Source organism: Notamacropus eugenii, chromosome 6 (assembly GCF_028372415.1).
Source record: "Notamacropus eugenii isolate mMacEug1 chromosome 6, mMacEug1.pri_v2, whole genome shotgun sequence".
NCBI lineage: Eukaryota > Metazoa > Chordata > Mammalia > Diprotodontia > Macropodidae > Notamacropus > Notamacropus eugenii.
This window is the reverse complement of record NC_092877.1, coordinates 47,503,349-47,530,403: the sequence shown is the minus strand read 5'-3', so window position 1 is coordinate 47,530,403 and position 27,055 is coordinate 47,503,349. Positions and strand designations below refer to the sequence as shown.

The window sequence follows — 27,055 nt, the reverse complement described above, 5'->3', positions numbered from 1 at the left end:
GGCTGCCTTTGGAGGTGACCTTGTAAGGGGAATTCCTGTTAGATGTAATTGGGATGCTCTCTGAAGTCCCTGTCACATAGGAAATTCTGTATTTCTGTGACCTTATGGTCCTGCAGAAGGTCTTGGTCTTTGGAACTGCAGTGAGACTCAATGGACTTCAATAACTGGGGTAGATGTGAACAATATCTTTGGAGTTTGAAGAAGTAACAAGCCCAGAGCAAACTCTCAGATTTTTCAGCCTAGATATAAACTTAATAGATTAACTCTCAGTTGCCCATTACCTAGCATTCTCAAGACAGTAGGTTATATATTATCTTTTTCTGTTAAAATATAAGCTCCTTAAAGTCAGGGACTATCATTTTTTTTTTTTGGTTGTATTTATCTCCCCGGGTCCAATACCTGGCACATCTAAAGTAGGTAATGAATGCTTGATTACTTGACTGTATGGAGCTCTCCAGCCTGTATCCCTTGTGTTCCATCTCCTTGTGCCTTCCCTCCAGCGGCGCCGAGAGAAGAAAGAGTAGGCATTGTTGGTGGGGGGGTGGCACATACTACCCCTGCCAGAGAGAATCACAGAATCTTTGAGATGGAAGGAACTGCTAGTTCTGTAGTCCTACCCTTAACTCCCTTCCAGCTGCCTCCAGCAGAAATCCATGACAAGTGATCACAGTCTTGGTTTTGAGATCTCTAGTGATGGAGAAACTCACTTTCTCCCTGAGGCATCTTGTCCCACTCCTACATAGAAAGATTTTGTTAGAAAGTTTTTCTTAACACAGAGAAATATGCCTCTCTGAAACGTCTTCTCTTCCAGACAGAAGAAATCTAATCCTTTTTCCCTTTGACTACTCTTGGCCTTGGAAGATCCATCTCATGAGCCCCTTGAGTCTTCTCTTCTCCAACAATAAACATCCTCAGTTCTCTCCACAGATTCTCATGTTCTTACTATCTTCTCTCCTTTAGTTTCTATTCCCCACCTCGCTCCATTATCCTTACCAACCTCTTCTTCATATGTCAGTTGGTCACTCAGCTGGCATGTTTTTAAAATATTTTTTTTTTCCATTTACATGTAAAGACAATTTTTTAATGCTTATTTTTTAAAACTTTGAGTTCCAAATTTTCTCCCTCCCTCACCTCCCTCAGATGATTAACAATTTGATAAAGATTATATATATATGCAGTCATATAAAACATATTTCTGTATTAGTCATGTTGTTAAAGATGAAACATATCTAAAAAGAAAAAACAATGAAAAAATACAGAAAGTGAAAAAAATATGCTTCAAGCTTCATTCAGACTCCATCAGTTCTTTCTCTAGAGGTGTATAGCATTCCTCATCATGAGTCCTTTGCAGTTGTCTTGGATCCTTGTATTGCTGAGAATAGCTAAGTCATTCACAGTTGATCATTTTACAGTATTGCTGTTACTATGTACAATGTTCTGGTTCTGCTCATTTCACTTTGTATCAGTTTGCGTAAGTGTTTCCAGGTTTTTCTGAAATCACCCTGCTTGTCCTTTCTTATAGCACGGTAGTATTCCATTACATTCTTATACCACAACTTGTTCAGTCATTCCCCAATTGATGGGCATCCCTTCAATTTCCAGTTCTTTGCCACCACAAAAAGAGCCACCATAAATATTTTTTAAAAATCTCTTTGGGCTACAGACTAGTAGTGGTCTGTATTTTTTTGTCTGTAATTTTGATTACTGAATCAAAGAGTATGCACAGTTTGGTGGCCCTTTGGGCATAGTTCCAAATTGTTGTCCAGAATGGAAACTGGCATTATTAAGTGCCTGCTCTGTGCCAGTACTCTACTAAGCACTGGGAAGGAAAAGAAAGGCAAAAGACAAACAGCCAGTTTGTACATTCCAGTTTGACAGTATCTTTGCTGACATGCCCAGAACCATGCACACCACTCCAGATGGCCCAGCAGTGGTGGGTCTGTGTATTATAGCTCTTGTTCTAGACAAAATGCCTTGACCAGTGCAGCCCAAGGTCCCCTCAATTGTTCTGGCTGCCAGAAGAGGGGTGCTGGTGATGTGGTCTCTGGGGCTCATAGGAGCAGCACCTCAGACACTCTGCTTTGAGCTAAGTGGCAAGAGGATTTGGAAGACTGAGATAATTACTTTTCTCAGGTATTTAATAGACTTATCACGGCCCAATTAATGCAGCAGGGAGTCTCCAGATGGAACCAACAGAGAAGAAAAATGTTTTTGTAAGATTCCCCAGGTGTCTAAATACTGCTCATGAGGGAAGGCCAGAAGAGGGAAGGGGGAGAAAATTAATCCCTCAGAAGCCTGGTGGTGACTTGACAGATTCAGAAGCCCCCAGACTGTCATCTCTGAAAGGGACCCTCAGGGTCAGGAATAGCAGGAGCATCACCATCTAGGATCATCAGTTAGGGCTGGAAGGGACCTTGAAAGGCCATCTAGTCTGACTCCCTCGTTTTACAGATGAGGAAACTGAGGCCCAGAGAGAAGAAAGGACTTATTTGTCAAGGTCATGTAGACACAAAGGAACTAGATCTCAGATCCTTAGAGTTCAGAGAACTGTTCTGTAAATATTGGCACAGTTGCAGAAAAAGATAACTGCTTGTCTTCTAGAGCAGGATAGGAAGAAATTCTCAGCATGCATTGAACATTATCTGCAGCCACAGCCGCCATGCCAAGTCATTTCCCCTGCGTCTCTGGAGTCCTCAGCAGCAGGCATGCTAGAAATAATGGCTCCCCCCTACCCCCCAAAGCCAAATGATTACGTTGGCTTCCTGCTCAGATCAAGGAGTGTTCTTGCTTGTCCCACCGAAGAGAAGAGGACTGGACAGGAAATGATCTCTGGTTTTACCATCTCTTTCACCCAGTCTTTTAGCTATAGAGTCCAGGCATCATTGTGATTACCTCCTTATCTGTCCTGTTCTGACCATTAGAACACTTGGAATCTTAAGCACCCTGGGAATTTTTTCTTGGCCTCATGTCCTCGGACTGCAGGAATCATTTTAGCCAGAATGAAAAACCCCTTCCAGACAGATGGAGAACAGCAATTGTTAGAGCTGGCTGCTGGTTTTAATGAGCAGCCTGAATGAATGGATTTGGACTGCATTGCAGGTAAAGGCCATTATAATCTTTCTCAGGCTCAGATTTAACCACATCGTTCCCCTGCTCAGACACCTCACAATTTCCTCTTATCTATGTAATAACATATAAATTCAGCCTGACAATTCAGGTCTCCTGCTACTGTTATATCTTATGTTACCCAGCAGCTGGCACAAAGTCTTGTACATAGTAGGCACTTAATCAATGCTTATTGATTTGACTCACATATCCTATTTCTCACACTGGGCAGTCTCTTCCCAAACAGAATGAGGAACAGCTCAGAAATGCAGAGTTCAGGTATTTTCCATGAGGTAGAATCTAATCTTGTACTTTTCAGCATGGGTCCTACCTGGCTGGTATATCAGTGTGTATGTAGGAAGGCACTTGAACCCAGCTCACTGGTCTCCAGTTACTGTCTGCTCCTCTGCCCCCACCCTTTTATTCTCTGATCAGTAAATAAATAGGGACAGCAATGTACTTGGTGTAGACCACATTAACCCAACATGTGACTCTTTCACGCAACCCTTGAATCACTCACATGACAAAATCTTTCTCCTGTTGAAATCTCTCCATACTCAGTGATGTCTTACTATAATCACTGGTCCTCTCTGCACACGATTCTGTAACTACTGCTCTTTCTCTTTTTTAAAAATTTATTTTGAAATAAGTTTTTATTGATATCTTGTTTTTCACATCATTATAGTGATCCCCAGTATCTCTCTTCTCCTCATCCTAGAAAACTGTTCTGTTTAACAAGTAATATTTTTTAAAGATTGAAAAGAAGAGGGAAGCACAGCTGATCAATACCTTGAAAAAGTCTGAAAACATGAAATATGCCACTCCTGTGACCTCCAGCCTACACAAGGAGGTGGTTTGGGGAGGTTCTCTCCTCTCTCATAATTTGAGTCCTGCTTGATCTTTATAATTTTGATACATTCACTTGATTTTTTTTTATGTAGTTACCGTGTAGATTGTTTTCTTGGCTGTGCTTACTTCTCTCTGCTTCCGTTCATGTGGATATTTCCATGCTTCTTTGTATTTGTCAGATACATAATTTCCTACTGCACAGTGATATTCCATTACATTCACTTAATTCAGTTTCTTTAGCTGTTCCCCACTAGATGGGCATCTATTTGGTTTGCAGTTCTTTGCTATCACAAAAAAAGGGCTGCTATAAATATGTTGGTGTCTGTGGAGACCTTCTTCTTCTTGATGGCCTAGTAATGGAGTCTGTGGTTCAAAGGGTATGGATATAATTTTCATAATTCCAAATTGTTTTCCAAGGTGGTTGCACCACGTTGCAAGTCTCCCAACAATATGTAGTGTGCTGCTTATCATTCTATAGCCCCTCCAACATTGGTTGTTTCCATCTTTTGTCATCTTTGCCAATTTGAAAGGTGTGAGGTGAAGACTCAGGTGTGTTTTGATTGGCATTTCTCCTGTTAGCATTTTAGAGCATTCTTTCATGTGGTTGTGAAGACTTTGCAACTCTTTTGACAACTGTTTGTTCATACATATATATAAGTATATCTATCTATCCATCTATCTTTCTCTCCATCTATCTGTTTACATGTGTGTATACACATGCACACACACACATACATACACACATTTAAACCACTTAATTATGAGAGAATGGCTGTTATTCTTGGATTGGCCTGTCGAATGTTGATCCCTGCCCAGGTTCCCCACCCTTTCCTCCCTCCAGGACAGTTGTAAAGATTAAATTACATGATGAACATGGAAGTGCTTCTGAACTGTGGAGCACTGCATATATAAAAATATATATATGTGCACTAAAATCCCATATATATGAATAAGTATATGGGATTTTAGTGGGAAAAGCAATAGATTTGGAATCAGGAAGACCTGAGTTTAATCTTACTTCTTATACAATGCAGATGCCTGAGTATAAACCGGTCGCTTAATCTGTCTGACCCTCAGTTTCTTCATCTGTAAAATGGGGTAATAGAAGTCAGGCAGAAAGGAAGCAAGCTTCTAGGTGCCTATTATGTGCCAGCCACTAGAGTAAACACTTTACAAAATTTATTTCATTTGATCCTCACAACAACCCTGGGAGATATTATTATTCCCCATTTTGCAGTTGAGGTAGACAGATTAAGAGACTTGCCCAGGGTCACCCAGCTAATAAATGTCTAAGGTCAGATTTGAACTCAGGTCTTCTTGACTGCAGGGCCAGCACACTATGCACCCCTAGCTCTACCTCTAAAACAAATAACAGTAGTGATTACATAGTACTTACCTCTCTAGGATCAAATGAAATGCTTCACATAAAGTACCTTGTAAACCTTAAAGTAACCGTGTAAATGTCATCTCTTGTTATCATCATCATCATTATTTGAGAGGCAGCATTATGTAGTGAACAGAGAATCAAACTTGAAGCCAGGAGGCCCTGGATGCCAGACCTGCCTCTGAATGGGAGGGCCCGTGGGCAAATCACTTTACCCCTCGGGATTCTAGGCACCTCTGTAAGACTCTAAGTCAAAGAGGAGGTGCCAGCCTACATCATTAGAGAGTACTTTCTTACCTAAGAGTTCTTCATGGCCATGAAATTACAGGTATGATTCCTATCCCCTATCCGTGGTTCTTTATAACAGGTAATCAAAATTGCTAGTTGTGAAAAGGGCAATGGAGAGACCTACAGTGGGTGTAATAGGCTACTGCATATTACCAACCCATATCTAAGACATGACATCAAAAGTAGAAAAGATTTGATTCAGGAGATGTAGGATCAGAAAATCCTAAGTATTCAATAAAAGCAAAGGATAACAGGTAGGCAGTGCCTTTGTTACCCACCAGATAGAAAGAACCCAAGAGGAAAGCTCCTGGCATGCTGGATGGATCCTCCTTGTGGGATTTAAGGGAAGATGTAGATAAGAGTTAAATATAGAGGTATTTGAAACCTAAGGAAGGAGAAATGACTGGCCCAAGGACAAGCAGACATGGACGTATTACATTCTACACTGTCATGTTGAAGTCTACACTGTTGGGAGAAGGGAACACCCACATCATTGAGGACCTTATAAGATCAGAGAGGCTTATAAATCTCAAAGTACAGACATTGTCAAAAACCACATTCCTGACCTACACCAACCTGCAGTGAAAACCAGCTGCCCCATAACTATCCTATAAAAAACTGTCCAGTGAGGAAATACAATATGAAAGGTATCTCGTGCACCTTCTTCTTGCCCTCCTTTTCTTTGTAATGCCTGTGCTACTGAGTGTATCAGATTTTAATGTATGTTTTTATGTGGGAGTCTGGAGGTCAGTCAAGGCTCTGGTCAAGGGCTAAGGTCACAGGTCATACAGGAACTACATCAGGGCTTGGTCAGATCCATGCCAAGGATTGTTTTAGAGCTAGAGTCAGGGTTCTGCCTGGGACTTGATTCTGATTCGTTTTCTTCTTGTCTTGCCTAGAAAAAAAAATGCTGCATTTAAGAAACTCTGTGCCTTTTTCCTCTTAGGCAAACAGATACTGAAGATCTTTGATGGTAACGATGCCGTGAAACGCAACCAGTTCCGGCTGATCACCATTCCCAGGATAGCAAAGACAGGGGAGGTTATGGTAAGAGATGGCATAGCTGCAGATGTCGGAGGCTGGATTGACACCCAACTCCTAATCCCCTATGGGGTGGTTCTAAGCCAGTTTGCTTTATCTTCACTGTACTGTCTGTGTCATTCAATTTAATTTAATTCAGCAGACATTTTAAAAAATTCTTCTTTCTCTCTTTCTTTTTAGTTTACAACATTCAGTTCCACAACCTTTTGACTTTTAAATTTTCTCCCCTTCCCTCCTCTCCAAGATGGTGTGCAATCTGATATAGGCTCCATGTATACATTCATATTAAACATATTTTCACATTAGTCATGTTATAAAGAAGAATTATAGCCAATTAAATGAAACACAAGATAGAAGAAACAAAACAAAACAAAAAAGAGAGAGACAGCAAATAGTGTGCTTTGGTCTGCATTCAGACTAATTCTTTCTCTGGATGTGGAGGGCATTTTCCATCATGAGCCTTTTGGGGTTGTCTTAGAACCTTGCATTGCTGAGAAGAGCCAAGATTAAAAGTTAGTCATCACACAGTGTGGCTGTAACTGTGTAAAATGTTCTCCTGGTTCTGCTCCTTTCACTCAGCATCAGTTCATACAAGTCTTTCCAGGCCTCTCTGAAGTCCGCCTGCTCATCATTTCTTATAGCACAATAGTGTTCCATTACATTCATATACCACAACTTATGCAGCTATTTCCCAATTGATGGGCATGCCCTCAGTTTCCAGTTCTTGACCACCAAAAAGGAGCTGCTATACCTATTTTTGTACGTGTGGATCCTTTTCCCATTTGTATGATCTCTTTGGAATACAGACCTAAAAGTGGTATTTCAACAGACATGTATTAAACAGTTTCTGGGTGTAAGACACTGGAGTTGGATACAAAGGAAAAACCCAAAGTGATTTCTGATCTTGAGAAGCTTATTTTACTGAGGGGAAGGGAAGATACGTTATTACTATAATTCACAATTAATTGAGAAAGGAGTGAGCTAACCCTTGAGGAAATGTTGGGAATGCTACATACAGGAGGTGGCCTTTGAGCTGAGCTCTGAAAGGAGGCAAAGATTGTGAGAAACAGATGCAAGGTTCATCCTGAGTCTTGGGGCATTCTTCAGTGCATTGAGTCATCCCCTAAATATTTAAAAAACTTTATTCGCATATTTTTAAAGAAATGACTGACTGCCTTCTCTCTTCCCTTCCCTCCCCACCCCTCTCCTCTCCTCCCTCCCCCTCCCCTCCCCTCCCCTCCCCTCCCCTTCTTCTCTCTTGCAGGAGGCAGCTTTGAGGGCTTATTACATTAATGAGGACCAACGAGACTTTGAGCTGCAGACATTGGCTCAACAGGCTATGGCTGATTGTGCAACTCACAAAAATGGAGGTCCAGAGGATGCCAGTAGCACTAGCACCCCTTCCGTGTTTAGAGAATCTATTCCTGAAGCCTGGATCATTCATGCAAAGCCCAAGGATCATGAAGTTATAAAAATTTACCCAGCTTGGCTGAAGTGAGTGGAGGGGCACTTACCAGAGGTACTGAAGTCAGGGTGGGAGTTGAAACTAGGACTTCCTGACTACAAAGAAGGAAGACTATTCACTAGATCATGTTTCCCCTCCACTAATTATATTACTGAGGTGTCAAAATGAGGAAGGTCTTTCCTGACCAGGGAATCCAGAGGTCAAAGCAGTCTGTTCACAACCAGAATTTGTGAGTTCGTGTAGATGTATTTGTTCTCCTGAATCCAAATGGAACTGATTGGTTTCTCCACTTAAAACAGTGATAAGTCCAGTGAGGTGCTACTAAGTGTTTTAAAACCAGCTCTAAAAAAAATACACATGCAACACACTTTGAGTTTAATTGGCATTAATAACATTTTCTCCATCACTTTCTTAAGCCTAGACAAGTCAGCAAAAACTAGTCAAGCTCTGATTTGTAGTATTTGCCAATATCTGATGTATAAATGCTCAGGCTCAAAATTTAACAGCTGCCTCTTAGGAACCAGTTTGAGCTGGCTCTAGTATATCCTTGGATGAAACCCTTTGAATTGGGAAATGGGTAGGAATTTGTGAACTCTGCTATCAGCCCCAGCGAGGAACTGGCTCCCCATCCTTAGACTCCCCATGCATCCCATATTTTATACAGCCTTTGAATGAATCCAGCCCAGAGAGGCACTTTCCCTTTCCCAAGAGATCTGAGGCAGCCTGCTCGGAAATTTCAGTCATTTAAAATTCTTATTCCTTCCAGGGTTGGAATGGCTTATGTCTCCATCCGAGTGGACAAGAACAGCACTGCTCAGACAGTGATGAAAGAAGTCCTCCCGTTGCTGGGACGACAGGTAAGCATTTAGGCTCTGGGTTCTCTAGACCTGGGGGGATGTTTCCTTTCCAGGCTGATTCTCATGCCCCCCTCTCCTGCAGTTTCTCCTGAAGTAATACTGTTGTGTGGGCATATCAGTCATGCAGTCATTCATCAAACTTTTCTTAAGTGCTTAACAATTTCAGGATCATGTGCTCTCAGCTGTGCTGATAGGGGAGAAGGAACATACTAGATCAGAACCAGAATACCCAATTCTGTCCTAACTGCCACTTTCTAACTCTAGATTTTAGTTTTCTCCTTTCTAAAATAAAGGGCTGGAATAATAACCACTGCGACTGACAGAATACTTTGAAGTTAGCAAAGCACTTTTTTTTCCTTTTGAGTCTTACAACAAGGGCAAACATTGAAGATATTTCCATTTTTCTGGTGAGGAGAGTGAAAGGTGAGCTTCCTAGAGGTTAAGTGACTTGGCCATGGTCACACAGCTAGGAAGTGTGATAGGCAGAATTTGAACCCATGTCTTACCACTCCAGTTCCAGCACTCTACTATTTTATGCCTTCCAAACTCCAAATTCTGTGAAACTCTGTTATAGATTTAAGAAAGTCATAATCCTTCCCCTTCCAAGCTCACAGCCCAGTAGGATCATACTTTGACCTGGTCATATTGCATTATCACCGGGTAGAGTATACTGGAAGACAATAACCCAAGACGGCTATTGTGAGTTATGTCCTAATTGGATCCCTTTGGACAGACCCAGAGGATACTTAGTGTGGTAGAGAAAGCACTTGAGTTAGAGTCAGAATGATTAGGGTCTGGTTTTAGCTGAGCCCTTTACTATCTTTGTGGCTTTGAGTAAATCCCTTCCCTTCTCAGGGTCTGAGGTTTGTTATCTACAAAAGTATGATGTTAAACTGATTACACAAGCGTTTTGATCATGTGAGATACTAGTAGTCTTCAAGTCCTTTTCTGGGTTTGTGTCCTTCCGTTGGGCCTCTTGATTTGTATTTGAGAAGTTGAGCTATTGGGATGAGTGATGGAGGAACTATTGGAAACCACCTCATGGACAAGGTATGTTGACTTTGGCAAAAGCTTCATGAAATGTTTTTGTCTGATCCTTGGCAGGCAGAAAGTCTCAAGAATTTCCGGCTTGTGGAGGTGCTCATGGGCAGTAAACAAGGTAAGATGGGGACTGGGGCTGTTGATGAGCCCTGAGATGACAGTATAGACTACAGTCTTAGCTAGCAGCATTGATTTTATTATACCATGCCCCGTAGACCAAGGTCCAGCCCCAACATTCTTCTTGCTTATTTTTTTGTATGATTTGTTACCATGATTCTCTGGGAAGGTGGGGATGGAAAGCAACCTCTGTTGCCACTAATCCTGAAGAGAATACCAAACCATTTCCTACTCTGGGCTTGTAGATAAGCAGCAGATAAAAACAGAAGGAGTCCAGGGCTGGGGGCTGATATTCTCCCAATCAGCACTTATACTTGGAACAGAGTGTGTTCACTCTGCAAAGGAGAGCTGTCCAAACCCTGATTGTCGCAATGCAGTATGGCCCTGGGGAGCCTGGTTATCTGGGTGGCTTCCCTTGTGTTCCCTGGGGTTCATTGTGCCTCTTAGGAGGTCTTATTTACCTGTCTATGCTGTAAGGTGCTCAAGATCTTGGAGTCTGAGATAAAAACTCTTGGTCATAAGGTTGGCAGCAGCTACATCATTGACGGTCTTTTCTGGGTCCTAGGTGGGCCTAGGCTAGAGGTTTAGGAGAAATCACAGCCTTCCTTGAACACCTTCCTAGATTATGAAAATAACTTTCATCAGGATGCCACCCAAACAACACTACCAAGGCCTCTCTTATTTAGACCACTAACTAAGGTTTCAGATCCCAGCTCTGCCACTTACTGGCTGTGTGAATCAAGTCATGTCCCTTCCTCTCTGAAGGCCTCAGTTTCCTCCCATGTACATCTCTAAAACCTCTTTCATCTATCAATTCTGTGATCCGTGGATTGAATGCCTGGCATTGCTGCCTATCACTTGCTTGACGCTAGGCAACGGGTTCCTTTTTCATCTTTGGGTCTTGGCTTTATCACTGCTCAAATGGAGCTGATAATGTTTCCTGCCCCCTTTCCAGGTTGTGAGAAAGGCAGCTTGTGGTGGTGAAAAACTCAGTAGAACAGGCTAAACTGTGCAGAAGGATCCCCACAGGCCTCATATTGACTTAGAAAACCCAAATTTAACATTGCCTAATAATGTTGTTTTATGTTTTTATTTTGTTAAACATTTCCCAGTTACATTTTAATCTGGTTCAGGCCTCACTCAGGAGTTTTGTGGCCGTAGATTTGACACATCTACTGTAAACCATATTGGGATCTGCTTTCCTTAACGTCACTGTTATTATTGGCCCATGTTGCCCCAGTGACTCCAGTTCCTCTCAATTCCTTGAATTCAACAAAACCTTTATTAAGCACCAACTTAGTGCAGAGACTTTGCTGGATGCTGAGGGATTCACAATAGTCTAAGATGACTATTCCAGCCGGGCCACTAGGTCTCCCTACTACCTGACATTCCGTCACCTTCACCATCTCCCTCTTGAAATTACTGCGTGTTTCTCTGCATCTGCTTTGTACTTATATACATGTTTAGGAATATCATTTTGACAGCTGTGTGGAGGATGGATCAGGGACAGATGTTGTGTCTATAAATGCAAAGAAACTCTTGCATATTGTATGCTGAAGTAGTAAACCTACAGATTGTGGGCAAGTATGATAGAATTTAAGTTCTTCCAAGACAGGAAATGCTTTGTTTTCCAGCCTTGTATCCCTAGCACCCCAGCACCTTGGACTTAGTAGACACTTAATAGGGAGGTGTTTATTGAATTGAAATGAAGACAGTTGAGTTGTGGGCAGTGTTAGTCCACCTCTGCCTTCCCTCTTCAGTCTTTGTCCTCAGGGCTCTCTCTTTGTAGAAAACCCTCTTCCATCTTCTAAAACACAGGTTTTGTACATGTCAAATGACTCACCTTTTAAACTGAGGCCAGAAGTGTATAGATGCCCCATAAACCACAGTGACTTTGTCAATAGGAGTATATCCAAACCCATGAAAAATCAGGCAGTTATTTTAAGCAGAAGTCTGACTATTGTCTCCAAACTTCATGATCATTCAACTCCTCTTAATGTCTTTTGAATTCTTTTAGTTCAACGGATGACACTGACTGATGAGGAATTAATTCTCAGCCGACTTAGAGACATCCGAAAGGTAATTGAATTGTGATTCATGAACTTTCTGTTGTATTTCTTGGGGAATGGACAATTGTACTGATTGGACTTTGTGCAGAGGTCCAAAGAGAAATTGGGAGGGGGGGAGTGGTGGTGGAGTTTTTAATGGTTTTCTCACCAAAAAAAAATCTTTTGAGCCCAGAAGGGTCTTAACCTTCAGAACTTCCAGAGGGGCATCTTGCTAACCATGGTACCTGGGAAATATTCTACTTTTAGTTTAATTGAGCAAACATTTAAAGAGCACCCGCTTGTATGCAAGGTATTCCTTCCCTCTTTCATGCTGTGGGATTGGATTGGATTTTTAATAGTCTTTTTTTTCCATTTACATGTAAAGAGAATCTGTAACATTCCTTTTTTATAAAATTTTGAGTTCCAAATTTTTTCCCTCCTTCCTTTCCATCTCCCCCTCCCTAATAGGGTAAGCAATTTGATACAGATTATATTATGTGCAATCATGTAAAATGTATTTCTATATTTTGTTGTGAAAGAAGAAACAGTTTGCAAAAAAATTACAGTCTATAAAAGGAAAAAAATTGCTGAGAATTTTAAAGGGAAAGGAGAGGAGAAGTTATGGAAGGTGGTTTTTTTCTTAACCCTTAAAGTTCTATAAGTGATGCTTTCACTCACACACATGCACACACACACACACACACACATTCTACATACCCATAGATGCACATATATATGTATGTGTACGTATTGCATACCTGTATATAAATACATACTCATACATACATGTGTGTATGAATATATGCATTACATATGTATATGTATACTTATGTGTGTGTGTATAGTATAATAATAAAATCTGTACGGGTGGTATAATAGAGAAAGCCCTGGTCTAGTCATCAGGAGACCTGGTTTGGGTCCTGGCTGTTGACCAGGTTGTTGACTTAGCTTACTGTGTGACCTTAAGTAATTCATTTTGCTTTTCTGAGCCTTCCTTTCCTCAGCAGGAAAGATCAGATTATGTCTTAGGATACCCTCCAACTCCAAGATTCCATGAGTCCGTGGTTCTCTGATCTCTTGTGGGCTGTTCAGAATGCCTCTGATACACCAGACAGTGGGAAGCATTATGTATGGGTCATAGAACATCAGATCTCAGAGATGGAAGAGGCTTCAAAGGGTATCTGGTCTGGCTGCTAAATAAATCATTAATCCTTTCCATAAGGGCTAATGTAGCCAGTTCTTGAAGCCCTCCAGTGATGAGAAGCTCACTACCTGCAAAGATGGCCCATTCTCCTTTTAGGAAGATCTCATTGTGGGGAATTTTTTCCTCATGTGGAGCTTAAATCTATGTCTCTGTGATCACTACTTGTTGACTCCTATTTTTACCTTTTGGGGCCAGAGGGAACACGTCTAATCCTCTTTTCTTTTCTACATGATAGATGTTAGAAGACAGCTGTTAGGTTGTCTTTGAGTCTTCTCTGTTCCAGGCTAAACATCTGTAGTTTCTTCACCAGATGCTTGAATGACCTATTCTGTAGTCCTCATGTTACTCTGACTGTCTTCAAACACCTTCCTAAAATGTGCCCAGAACTGTTTACAGCAAAATAGATGTGGTCTAACCAAGGGAAATAGTTGGGCTAGCCTCTCTACCTCTATTAATACAGCCTAAGATTGAGGGTTTTTTGGCTGCCATGTCACACTGTTCACTCCAGTTAAGTTTTAGAATCTACTCACATACACACACACACACACAACACACACACAGATGCACACACGCACACACCCCTTCCTCCTCCAGATCTTTTTCTGCACAAACTATTTTCTAGATGGGCTGCACCCATCCTGAACTTAGGCAATTGATTTTTTGAGTCTGTGTAAGATTATGATGTAATGAGAAGAGCCCTGGATTTGAGGAAAAGAGGATCGTGGCATGGAGCAACTCCTTTGATCTCCTTGGGCATCATTTTCCTGTCTATAAAATAGAGGGATTCAGTGATCCCTCTGAAGCTCATAATTCTCAGCTCTTTCCCAGGAGTTCACATTTATCCCTGTGAAATTTCTTAGATTTTGCCCATCATTCTGGTCATTCAAGGTATCACTGGATCCAGTTTTTTGGGAACACTCTCTTTTCCTTCTAACTATGGCAAGTCTTTTGTCCTCTGGGTTCATCTTCTTTCCCTTCCCCATTTTGCTGTCTCTTCTCAATGTGAGTTCTTCCTCCACCCTTCTGCTTGGTTCTCACATAGAATCACAGGCTATCAGAGCCAAGAGGGAGCTTAGTGATTATTTAGTTCAGGCCTCTCCTTATAGGGGCGAGGAAACTGAAGCCCAAAGGCAGGACATGTTTTTTCCCAAAGTCACACCACAAATTACTGGGTGTGTTAGATTAGAACCCAGATCTCTTGAGTCCTAAGCCAGGTCTTTCATCCCTGCACTGAACAACTTCCTGAGTTGCTGTCAGATTGACTGCCGAACCGAACTGGCAATTTTCTGTGTTCGTGATAATCCTATCATTATCCCCAAGCCACTCTGGGGTCACAGCCACTTTTCCTTATTTCCAGACTTCCATACGTCAAATGAACCAAACCAGATTTTATGTGGTGGAGAACAGTGATGCCACCACACAAGTGAACCTGTTTGTTGGCGGCCTGCCCCCGCAGCTCTCTGCTGAAGAATACACTCATATCCTAAAGGAGGATTTGGCTATCAAAAGTGAGTAAAAAAAGAAATTTCCCCCTTGCTAATTCCCTTGTCATTTTGATTTCCTTTCTATTTATTGGCCATATAAGAATTTTCTGAGCAGCTTCTTTTCACCTGTTCCTATGTCTCCCTCTCTCTGAATTTTACTGTCATCATTTTTAATCATGCCCCTGAGAAGGAACCAACCCTGAGAAGGTGGGGAAAACAGAAGAGGACCATCTCCAAGCCTGCCCTCAGGTGCTCACTCCATCAGGGAGACTGAAGGAACATACTCTTTCGACCTGCCCTCAGGGTGTGTCACAGTCTCGGGGTGACAGAGGAGAAGCCCATCGTAATCTAGTTGCAGCCTATGTTCCCAGCATCTTCAGAAATTACTCTCCTGTATTTTACAGTCCAGCCTCCTAACACACAACACCATTTCTCATCTCTATTTCCCATCTCCATGCCTCTGTACGTCTGGTCTTCACCATTGCTGGAAGGCCCTCCATATGTAGTTCTACCTGTAGGATCCCTCCCTTCCTTCACAATTTAGCACTACCTTCCACATGAGACCCAATTGCCAGGGCCCCAACGCCCTGAACTATCTTGCATTACTTTTTGTTTACTGTTTATATATCTACATGTATAAATATTCGCTCCTGTGGTTGAAGGTAAACTCTTTGAGAACAGTGATTATTTCATTTTTAATCTCTATATTCCCAGTGCCCACCACATAGTGATTAATAACGTGCTTAGTAAGTGCTTAATAAATGCCATTTGATTGCCCTCAGGGGAAGTCTTGGGGAGGCAGAAAAGGAGCAGATTAAAGCCCTGCCTTTAGGAAGCCTACAGGCTGAGGGAGACAAGACTGATTACACATGGAAGAGAGACTGTTACACTATGGTATATAGTCCAGGGGTGGGGAACCTGCAGCCTTCTAGGTCCTTGGGTGTGGCCTTTTGACTGAGTCCAAGTTGTATAGAACAAATCCTTTTATTAAGGGGATTTGTTCTGTAAACTTTGGATTCAGTCAAAGAGCACCTAGAGGGCCACATGTGTCCTAGGTCCCCCACCCCTGGATACCAGTTGTTTAAAACTCAGTATAATTTAGGTACAAAAAGCGTGTAAGGGACTGTCAGTGGTCAGGAAGGGAAGTTTTTGTTGTCTATCATGGTCAGGGAAGGCTTCCTGCATGAAGTTATTCTTGAGGTAGACCTTGGAGAATTGAAATAACCTTGAGTTATTCTCACCTTTTTTGGGGAGAGGGGGCCAGTGTCCAAAAAATAGTTTGTGTGGAAAAATGTCTGGGGAGTTTAGTAGATGACAAAACTCAACAGAGTGAATAGTGTGATATGGCGGCCAAAAAAACTTAATCTTACCCTGCATTAATAGAGGAAGAGCAGTTGCAGTGAAGAAGACGAGAGTCCCAACTCTTCATTCCCTACCTTGGTTAGCCCAGCACTTCTTAAACTGTTGTGATTCACAGTTTAAGAAGTGCTGATAGGGGTTGTGAGTGAAAACAGTTTAAGAAGCCCTGAGTTAGAACACAAGTAGAGGACCACAAATAGTTCTAGACTAAAATAGAATTCTTACCTAATTTTTTGGTTGGCATTTCATCAATTTGGTTGGCACTCTCATTGACTTGCTTTGTGGGTTTGGTCAATACAGCTGATGTTTATTAAGCACTTAACTATAACTATATGCTGGGTGTTTGGAGTAAAAAGTTCAGCCTACATTCTCTGCCATCAAGGACCCTGCAGTGTAGTTAGGGAGATAAGCCACCAGAATGGGTTATTGTAATACCTAATATTCCTTAGTTTCTTGGGTGCCTGATTATCAAGCCAGGCTTCTATTTTTATGTTTGTACAATGAACACATTGAACTAAGAGTTTTCGAAGAGTCCTTATATCTCTGGAGTTCCCCAAATCAAGCCCATGTCTTCTCCTTGATATCTCCCATTAGTCAGCTAATGGGAAAATAAGGGGAATTCACTAAAGGCAGGGTCTGAATTTGTAGGACTCCAGTCTCAAGGGTTTGGGAAAACCATGTGCATGCTGGAAGTTGGAAGAGTTGACTTTTGTTCTTTATTTTTACAGCAAATCTAGTGACAGTAACTCATGTTTACGCAAATCAAGGTAAGGAGAGTATATTGTATATGCATTACATAGCTTATATGTCTATCTGTATCTGTTATGTAGCTTATATCTCTTATGTGTTACATTGTTGGTTTTTGTCCATTTTTGAAGAGTATCGATGACATCAGGAGGATGATGTCTTGACTTGCAAGTGAATTGGATTTAAATGAAGCAGAGTGTACATTTTAGTCGTCAACCTCACATTGTGTAAACATCCATCCATCCATCCATCCATCCATCCATCCACCCACCCATCCACCCATCCATCCATCCATCCATCCATCCATCCATCCATCCATCCATCCATCCATCCACCCATCCATCCATCCATCCATCCATCCATCCACCCATCCATCCATCCATCCATCCATCCATCCATCCATCCATCCATCCATCCATCCATCCATCCATCCATCCATCTGTGTGTGTGTATATACATATTTAGTTAATTTCTTTTTAGTCTACAACATTCAGTTCCACGAGATTTTGAGTTTTAAATTTTCTCCCCCTCTCCCTTCCCCAAGATGGCATGCAATCTGATATAGACTTTACGTACACATTCATATTAAACATATTTTCACATTAATCATGTTGTAAAGAAGAATTATAACCAATAGACATTGCATATATTTATGAGGTATATCATAAAGAACCTTGGATTTGAGGGCCAGAAGGCCCACGCTAAAATTGAATCTCTTCTGCTTAGCAAGGTCACATTAGAAAGCCCCTGTAGCTTTCTGAGTCTCAGTATTCTCAGCTATAAAATGGGGATAGTACTTTTACTCCGTAATTTGTTGTGAGATTTGAGCAAGATAATATGTAACTTTGCAATCAAGAAGGCACTCTGTAGATGTCAGCTAATGCTCTCTAATGTGCGCCCCAGGTGAGATGATGACTTTGCTAATTCAGGCGATATGTAATGAGTGATTCTTCTTCTCAGCTCCACCTTGAATAATTTATAAATCTTTTCTGGCCGGATCTATCTCCTAGGGAAACAGCATGGATTCAGAGTGGCTGGGAAAAATTATTTGTGATATTGAACATATTCACTTTCAGATCCATATCTGAAATTCATATCTTATAAAATAGGTATAGAAAATGGAAATGGAGATGCGTGGTTCCAAAGGATGTTGTTGCCACCCTCCAAATGTTTCTGTCTGTTAAATGTCCATATCTCCTACCCACAATTCCATGCAGTGCAATAATGTGAAAAGTAGAAAAAGCATAGACTGGAAGTCAAGAGACATAAGTTCTAGCCCCAACTCTGTCACTAACTTTCTGTGTGACCTCAGGCAAGTAATATCACTATTCTTAGCTTCAGTTCCTTTCTCTGAAAATGGAAATAAGATTACATCTAGTCTTGCTGACTGCTCAGGATGTTGTGAGGATCAAAGGAGAGAATGGGAAGAACGAAATTCCCTAAATGCTAGGTAGTATTATGAAAACAAAGAGGAAGAGAGAGAGAGAGAAAATAACATTTTGCAGAGGGACATAGCTTCAGATTTAGAGTTAAACATAACCCTGAGTTAAAGGCCTGGTTCTCCTGGCCAAGTCAGTACTACTTTCTGGGTCTCAGCTTTTTCGTTTGTAAAAGGAAGAAAAGGAAGGAGGGAGAGAAAGAAGGAGGGAAGAAGGAAGGAAGGGAAAGACCGAGGAAGGAAGGGAGAGAGGGAGCAAGGAAGGAAGGAAAGAAGGTTTTATTAAGTACCTATAATGGGTTATCCCTACTTCACAGTCGTGACAACTGTCAGTGGTTAAGTTCCTTGCCCAGGGTCACACAGATAGTAAATGTCTGAGGTCGATTTTCAACTCAGGTCTTCCTGACTCCAGGTCCAGACTCATTTAGCAGACTTGTGAAGCCCTTTGCAAAATAATAGTTTTAAATTAATAAAACAAAATACATGGAATTAAAAAGGAAACCAATTAAAGTACAATAATAGTTATAACAAAATATTATTTAAAAAAACAAGTTCAGAGACCCCAGGTTAAGAATCCCTAGGCTTGATACCCTAGAAGAAGTCTCTCCTGCCTCCAGCATTCTATGATATGAATTTTCTTTGACACTCAGAAATGGAAAGGAGCCCCAGAGGTCTCTGATTCAATGCACCCCTGTGCAGGCATCCCCTCCACAACATTTCTGACAAGTGACCATGTAGCCACTGCTTAAACTTCTGAAAGTAAGGAACTTGCTACCCTCCGGTGGGAGTCCATTCATTCTGCTTTGATTTTTAGGAAATTCTTCCTTATAATAATTATTGCCCAAAGGCAGTAAAGTTTTAAACTTTAATAACCTAAATTTTATTATATATTTTAATTAGTTTCTGTCATATAAATATTATTTATATATTCTAAGCTTTAATAGCTTATATATTGTGTATTAATATTGATTATATATTATTTTGATATTTAGTAGCTCTTAAACTATTAAATATTTTTATATCCCCAAAGTCTCAGTGCAGTTTAAAAGTTTTAATAACTTAAATAGAATTCTGTATTGATGTTATATGTTATTTCCATTTTAACATGTTTACAATAGAATATTGTTATGATAAATATAACATGTAAATATTATACATAAGATAATATAATCTATGTAATATTTAATCACTTTTAACAAGCCATGATAGCTTAAAACTGCAGTAAGACTTTGACGATACCCTGGATTGAGCCAATACCTGTTTTCCTGTAAGTTTCCTTCATTATTCCTAGGCTTACCTTCTGGGACTAAGCAGAAGAAATTTCTAATTCCATTTCTATATGAGAGACTGACCTTCAGATACTTTGAGATGGGTCTTATTTAGCTGAGAACATTGCCCAAGTGACCGTAGCAATCGAGGTCAGAGCTGATGTTAGCACATTTAAGCTGTTGGCCATCCAGGTGTGCCAGGCTTCTGCTAGAGTCACTGAATTTTGCTTGAGAGCAGTTTTTAATTAAAACAAAATGAGATTGGGAGGGGGGTTGGAGGAAACCAATAAAAAGACAACTCTCATTCTTGCTTCCCATCCCCTTGCCCTTGCCACGTCTCATCCTCACAACCAATGTTTTTTTCTCCCCATTTCCTTCCACTGATTGTTACATGGAGTGATGTCCAGTCCTGTTCTGACTCTGGTCAGTTTCTAGTTTATCAGAGACCCACATGGTGTCCTTTTTGCTGCTCCTTTTGGGGAGATGCGTCTCATATGGAAAATATGACATACTTATGAGGTTAGGGTAAACAGCTGATGCTCAGAGAGAATTCATAGGATTGACTTAGAGCTGATAGGGACTTTAGCCCAGGATTGAGGGCTTTCATCTGGGTCCCTGGAGGGCATGTTAATATTGATGAGACCCTGGACCCATTGAAATGTCAATATCACAGGGAACCCAGAACTCATTTAGCTCATTCCCAGTGTTACTGAAGCCAAGACAGAGGAAGATTCTCATCCAAAGTCCCATAGATGATAGGTAGTAGAGCAGGGTTTTGAACCCAGGTTCCAACTGACTCCAGAGTCGCTAAAATGGTTGCATCTCTATGTGTTTTTTTCCTCCAGTGGCAGGTACTACTCGATGCTATTGTGCGTAGTAAGACTTCAGTATAAGATTTCCCCCTCTTTTCCCTAATTGATTTATGGGTTTCTCGCTGATTTTACTGGAGTCACTAGCTGGACATAAAAGCAAGTTGTTTTTATTTCAGGGGCTGTTGTACTTGACATCTCCTGTTTTTCGGAGGCAGAGAGAATATATATGCTCATTAAGGATACAGTGATCCAGGACAAGCAGCTAACTGGAATTGTGATGCCAGAAGTGATGGTAAGGTACCTGATCCCTATAGGCCTAGTCCCCGAGAATTTGTGATTTCCTCCAGGTGACACAGAGAGTAAGCAGCAGAATTGTAATTTGAACCAAGGTCCTCAGACTCCAAAGCCATTGTTTTTTCTGCTGAAATCCACCATTTACCTCTTTCTTATGCGAGTGGCCCAACATGAGACAGGAAAGGGGGGGAGGGGTCAGAAAGAGGACAGGAAGGGCTAGAATCTCACCATTTTTGGAAATGATGAACAGGGTCCAAAATTCAGAAAGCTAAGTCACTGGTTAATTATAGTCAAAGTTAATTTAATTATAAATTTAAATAAAAACAAAATGGATGTGAAAAGAACTGTGAAAATTGTGAAGTGGGAGGTGGGGTTACTGAGGGCAAAATTCTGCCCAGTGATTAGCCATATCATGGAAGACACTGGTACCATAGAACCAGGTTCATGTGGGTCAGTTAAAGTGTATTTACTATTCCCTATGTTGCACTGTGGGGGATCCAGGGATGGGGAAGTCACTGTTGCTTCCTTCTCGAAATCATAGGATGCCATAGCTGGGGAAGAAACCTTAGAGACCTTAGAGACCATCTTAATGCATAGTCTAGTTCAAAAACTTACATCGACTTGACTGCCTAGAAAATAAAATATAAACTCCTTTGCCTGGCTTTTAAGGCCCTTGACAGTCTGGTGTCAACCTCCTTTTCCAGGTTTATTCTATATTTTTCTTCTTTATTTTATATATTTTCTACGTGAACTCTTCGCTTCCTTCAAGACTGAGTTCAGGTGCTATTCCTCTAAGAAGTCTTTCCTAATTTCCTGTCTGCAGATGTTCTCTCCTTGTCTCAGATTTTCCTAGAGCCATTTGTCCCCCACCATTACAAGCCACCAAGGATTGGATATCTGTTGTCTCTCTGCATTCTAATGGGAACTTCTTGAGGGCAGTAGCTGAGCTTTTTTTTTTTTGTCTTTTTGTCTCCTGCACCTCGCACAATGTCTTTCACATGGCAGGTGCTTAATAAATAATTATTTTGAATCTTTTCTTCTGTTACAGAAGAGCAAACTCAGGCCTGTGTAAAGGGAAAGTGATACTCTAAAAGCTATGTAGCAGATTGGAATCCAGACTTCAGGTCTGGGGCTCTTTCTTGTATATTGTATTGCATTCCTAGATATCCTATCTTCTTTTTGAGACAAGATCGTAACAACATATGAAAAGTTAACTCTTCATACACAAACATATATATGCATACATACACATACTTATGTGTATGTTTGTATGTGCTAAAAAAAAAATTGCTGCAAAGAGTAGTGGCTGTGAATTAAGATCGATGGGCTGGGGTGTTCAGGGAGGGCGTCTTGGAGGAGGTGAGATCTTGTCCTAGGTCCTGAAGGGGAGAAAAAAGACAGTAACTTCTGAAAGAGAGGGAGATTATGAGCAAGGGCTCAAGGTTATGAATGAATCTACTATGTTAGTAGAATAAGAGGCTGCAGAGACATAACACGAATGTGACTTGGAGTTGAGAGGTCTTCTTGGACCCTCGTTAGATGTGTAAACACTGCCTGCTGGATGTTAGTCTGTTTTGTAATGAATTGTCCTGTTTCTCCCTTGCTCCATTCCCTGGCCCTATCCTCATAGCCTTGAAAAGGGGCACCAGCCAACTGCATCTGGGTACCTTTGTAACTGGCCAACAGGTGGCGCTTCTGAGCCAATAAAATTGAGCTTGCCTTCAGCCTCCTCAGAAGGTGGAGGAAAACTGTCTGCATAGATCCACCAAGCTAAGTAGCAAGAGATGTTCAGTAAATTCACAATAGGAAAAATCCAGCAAGAAAAGGGACGGCATGAGATGTCTATAGATCTACATACGAAACAAACAAGATGAACTAGAGATCTTACTGCAAGGAACCCAATTTGACATTATGAATATCGGAGGGATTAACCTTTCCAGTTGGAAGCATGTACCTCATTCAAAAGCAATAGTTTCTTTAAAAGAGGATTTGAGTAGGTGACTAGCACTGCATATAAAGAAGACCTACGTACGTGTGTGTGTATGTTTGTGTATGTGTGCGTGAATCCAGGAACTAGAACAGGAAGTGTGGTGGAGAGCGTTGGGGTGAAAGTCACAGGCACTAGAAATAGAAGCAGTATTGTCATTAGAGTAAACCGCAGAGTGCCTGCACAGAATGAGGAAATAGTTGAATTCAGGAAAGAGATAATAAATTTAGCACAGAAGTGTGTTAGCTAGTACTGATGGAGGACTTCAGCTATCCAGTCTTGCTATACCTCTCTGCTCAAAGCAAAGAATATCTTTCCTAATATATTAGTTTGTCACAATAATAATAATTTTAGCCTTCAAAAGGAGGAGGAACTAGTGAGGAGAACTACTACTCTGGACCTAAATTTTCAGCAACAAGGGAAAACTGGTTGCTGGAGTAGAAACAACAGGAGTCTTGAGGAAAAGTTATCATTTCTTCTTAGTGTTTGTGATAGAAAAAGAGAGGAAAGTTGGGCATGATCTGAGATGCACACTGGATTTTTGGAGAGCAGGTGTCAAAGGGTCCACCCAGAGGAGAGTAAGTGAAATACTGAAGGCACAAAATTCTGTTGAGGATGTAAAGAGGGAGATCATGTGGATGCATAGGAAACTTATTGATCCACTTAGATTAGAAAAGACATGTACAGAAAGACTCAAGGGCAGGTAAATGTTACATGAATACAGAAACATGGTACAGTCTTTCAGATTTAACGTCTGGAGCACTCATTCTCAAAATGAGCTGAGTGGCAAGGAGAACAGCAAAGAAGGTTGGGGCTTTTTAAAAGTTTTGTTACGGAAAAAAGGATCAAAGCAAGGAAAGAATCTTTGTTCAGAGGGGATGGAATGATGATACTGGACAATGGAAAGAAAGTAGAGCTGCTGAACTGTTCATTTTGTTTCTGTTTTCTCTGCTGAGAAGATGATCTTTGAATTTGAAAGAGTGGAACAAAGGCTAATGGGAAATTGATGCCCAAAATATATCTGGAGATAGTAAGAGAACCCCTGTTTCTTTTCAATCAACCAATCAAGAAACGTTTGTTAAGTAGTTATTACAGGCCAAACACTGTGCTCAGTGAGGGGAATACAGAGGCAAAAGGGAATGATCAATTAAAAATATGAGGCACAGAAAAAGTGCATCTCAGGGCATTGAAAGAAGTAGCAAGTGTGATTGTGGATTGTGGCTTTTAGTAGACGTGGCTTTTAGTAGACCGTGACCTCAATGAGTCTGCTGAGTGACATAGCAGACTAAAAAGCCTCTCTGAAAGATCAGAGACAAATTGATTTTCAGAAAAGGGAAGAGGGTGGGATCAGCAAAGTCGAGACAAGGAAGCTTAACTTTACTTTCTGGCAAAATTCTAAAATTGAAGAGCTTATTAAACCCCTAGAAAAGGAAGTAGTGATCTAAGAACCAGCATGGTTCATTAAGAACAGATAATTCTTTTCCCTTTTTGGCAGGGTTACTAGACTCATTGATCAAGGCAGGGGGATTCCACAAATTAGGTTACCTAGATTTTAGCCAAGCATCTAATTAAATTTCTTCTGCTGTCCTTTTGGAGAAGATGGAGACATATAAGCTAGATAATGCTGTTGGATGGATTTGGAACTGTTTGAATGTCTGGGCCTTAAGAAATGTGGTTCATTGTCAGCTAGGAAGTCTCTAGTAGAATGCTCCATAGATCTGTTTAAGGGCTCTTTTCTGTTAAACAAGTCTATTAATAACTTGCTTGGTATTTGGGGAGGCCATTGTTCCACTGTATTCTTCTCTGCTTCGTCATGGCTAGGAGTGTTGCGTTCAGTGCTGGACATCACATTTTAAGAAGTACATTGACTCTCAAAAGGAGGGTGACCTTATCTGTTGAAATTGTGCCACACCATTCTTGGCTGAAGCATCAAGATTCAGCATGGAGGGAAGAAAAGATGTGGTGGGAGAGGGGGGGTAAAAGGATAGAAGATATGAGTTGTCTTTAAGAATTTCTTTGAAGGATCCTTACATGAAGGAAAGATTTGACTTTTTTTTTTGTATGGAAACAGAGGGGCAGAACTAGAGAGAGTGAGTGCAAGTGGTAAAGAGGCAGATTTAGATTTGATGTAAGAGATGCTTATTAATGATGAGAGCTGTTCAAAAGTGGAGTGGGCTTCTCCAGGGAGTAATTGGTTCCCCCTCTGCAGAGGTCTTCAAGCGAAGACGGGGCAGCCACCTCTTTGGGTGGATGTTAGAGGGAGTTCTTAAACTCGACAACTGCTGAGATTCTAATTTCCTCGTTGCAGCTCTGAGACTTAGTGGTGAGGGCTTCGAGGTAGAGATGGAAGTTGAGCTGGACCATGAAGGATAGGCAAGAGAGGCAGACTGGAAATAGAAAGTTATTGTAATTAACAGTAATAGCTCCCCTTTGTGTAGGGTTCGCTTTTTAAAAATTAATTAATTTATTTGTTTTCAGTTTTCTACAGTCACTCCCCGCTCCCTCCACTGAGATGGCCTGTAATCTTACATAGGTTTGTAGGGTTCACGTTTAGGCAGCGCTTTCTTCACAACAGTACTGTGGGGTGGGCATGGTGATGGACTTGGAGTCAGAAAAACCGAAGTTCAAATCCTACCTCAGATACATATTAGCTGTGTGACCCTGGGCAAATCACTTAACCTTTTCTGCCTCACTTTCCTCAGTGGAGACAATAATAATACCTACCCCAGCTGGGGTTGTTGTGAGGATGAAATTAGATAATATTCGTAAAGAGCTTTGCAGATCTTTGTCTTGTTTAAATGCCAGTTCTTGTTAACTTCATCATCTTCATTTACAAATGAAGTTACTTAGACTGGAAGAGATAGTCAGAAGTTTGGGAGCTGATACTTAAGCTCAAGTCTTCTGACTGATGTCAGTTCATATTCTTGTATGCTACTACCGCTCCGTTCCATACAGGAGGAACAGTGTGAATGCAGGTGCAGAGTGAAATTGCATATGATCTCCACAAGAATAGGTGGATGGTCTGTTGCTGGGGAGTTTCCCCACTGACATTGGCCCCATTTCACTTATCTCTTGTCCCTGGCTAGGACTAAGGAGAGAAGCCTGTTGGGACATTAGAACCTGAGGCAGCCCCTGCTCATTGTTGGGACAATTCAGGGGAACCTCGTGAGAGTCTCTCTTCCCCAGCCAGATGCTTTGTTCTGATTACTTCAAGCGTTTTCAACATTTGTACATCTCAGGACACTTTCCCATTCATTATCTCACATAAATCAAATCATTTGGCATTTTTTTCAAGTACTTACTATGTGTAAGGCACTGTACCAAGTGTTGGAGATACAAAGGCAAATAAAATCCCTACATATGTAACCTGTATAATACTGAGAGGAGGAAGGCCAGGCATGGATGATTGTTGCCATTTTGCAAATGAAAAAACTTAGCTGCAAAGACCTCAAGCAATGACTGAGAGGTAGTGAGAGGATTAGAAGACCTTGGCATTGAAGATCATTTGAAGGAACTGGGAGTGTTTAACTCCGAAGAGACTTGCAGAAAGGAGGATAAGATCTAACTATTTTGAAAGTTGTCACATGAAGGGTGGCTCATACTTAGAGGACAGAACTAGCACCAGTGTGTGGACATTATGGGGAAGTAGTTTTTGACCCAATATGTAAGAATTATTACAGTGCTTTTACATCTATTTTCTTTGATTAATTTACCCAGAGAGAAACTTCTCTAACATAGACTGTTTCACAGGTGAGAAACGTTGTTTTAAGGAGTTCAAGAAGTCTCTGGACAGCCTTCAGGGACTCTGTTTCTCAGAGAGGGATTTTCTAGGAGCAGTTACAAAGATTTCTGTTTATATATGTTACCAAAACTAAGTGCTGCCCTTGGAAATCCCTATTCCTGTCCTTTTCTCCCCTTAAGTCACACATTAATCCATGTTTCCATAACATTTTACTTTCTACAAGTCAGTTTTAGTGAAGGTAATTTTATTCCCATTTTACAGATGAGGAAACTGAGGGAATGTGACTGTCCCATGGTTACATAGTAAGGAGTAGAACCAGAACTGGAACCCAGGTTTCTTTACTTCCCATTCCAGGACAACACATTGCTTCTCACAATGAGCTTAGTCCTTTTAATTTATATCCCTTTAAGCAGCAATGAGAAGTCAAATATGCCAACGTTTTGTTCTTTTCTGTTGTTTGTTTGTTTTTCATGTCAGCTGCTTTTCCAAGATTCAAAAGGTAAGTTGTAACTACCTGGCCATTCC

The 27,055-nt window shown here is 41.0% G+C and overlaps 1 protein-coding gene across 3 annotated transcripts in view; it reads left to right on the top strand.

Annotated features, from left to right (window-relative positions):
- Positions 1-27,055, top strand: part of DGKQ (diacylglycerol kinase theta) — a 115,160-nt gene that overhangs the window by 59,078 nt on the left and 29,027 nt on the right. For all 3 annotated transcript variants that reach the window (XM_072619907.1, XM_072619906.1, XM_072619908.1), the window contains exons 8-15: positions 6,573-6,673; positions 7,932-8,161; positions 8,899-8,989; positions 10,094-10,148; positions 12,165-12,226; positions 14,757-14,907; positions 16,971-17,009; positions 20,684-20,799. In XM_072619907.1, coding sequence (XP_072476008.1) covers positions 6,573-6,673; positions 7,932-8,161; positions 8,899-8,989; positions 10,094-10,148; positions 12,165-12,226; positions 14,757-14,907; positions 16,971-17,009; positions 20,684-20,799 — 845 coding nt within the window. The remainder of the gene's footprint in view (positions 1-6,572; positions 6,674-7,931; positions 8,162-8,898; positions 8,990-10,093; positions 10,149-12,164; positions 12,227-14,756; positions 14,908-16,970; positions 17,010-20,683; positions 20,800-27,055) is intronic.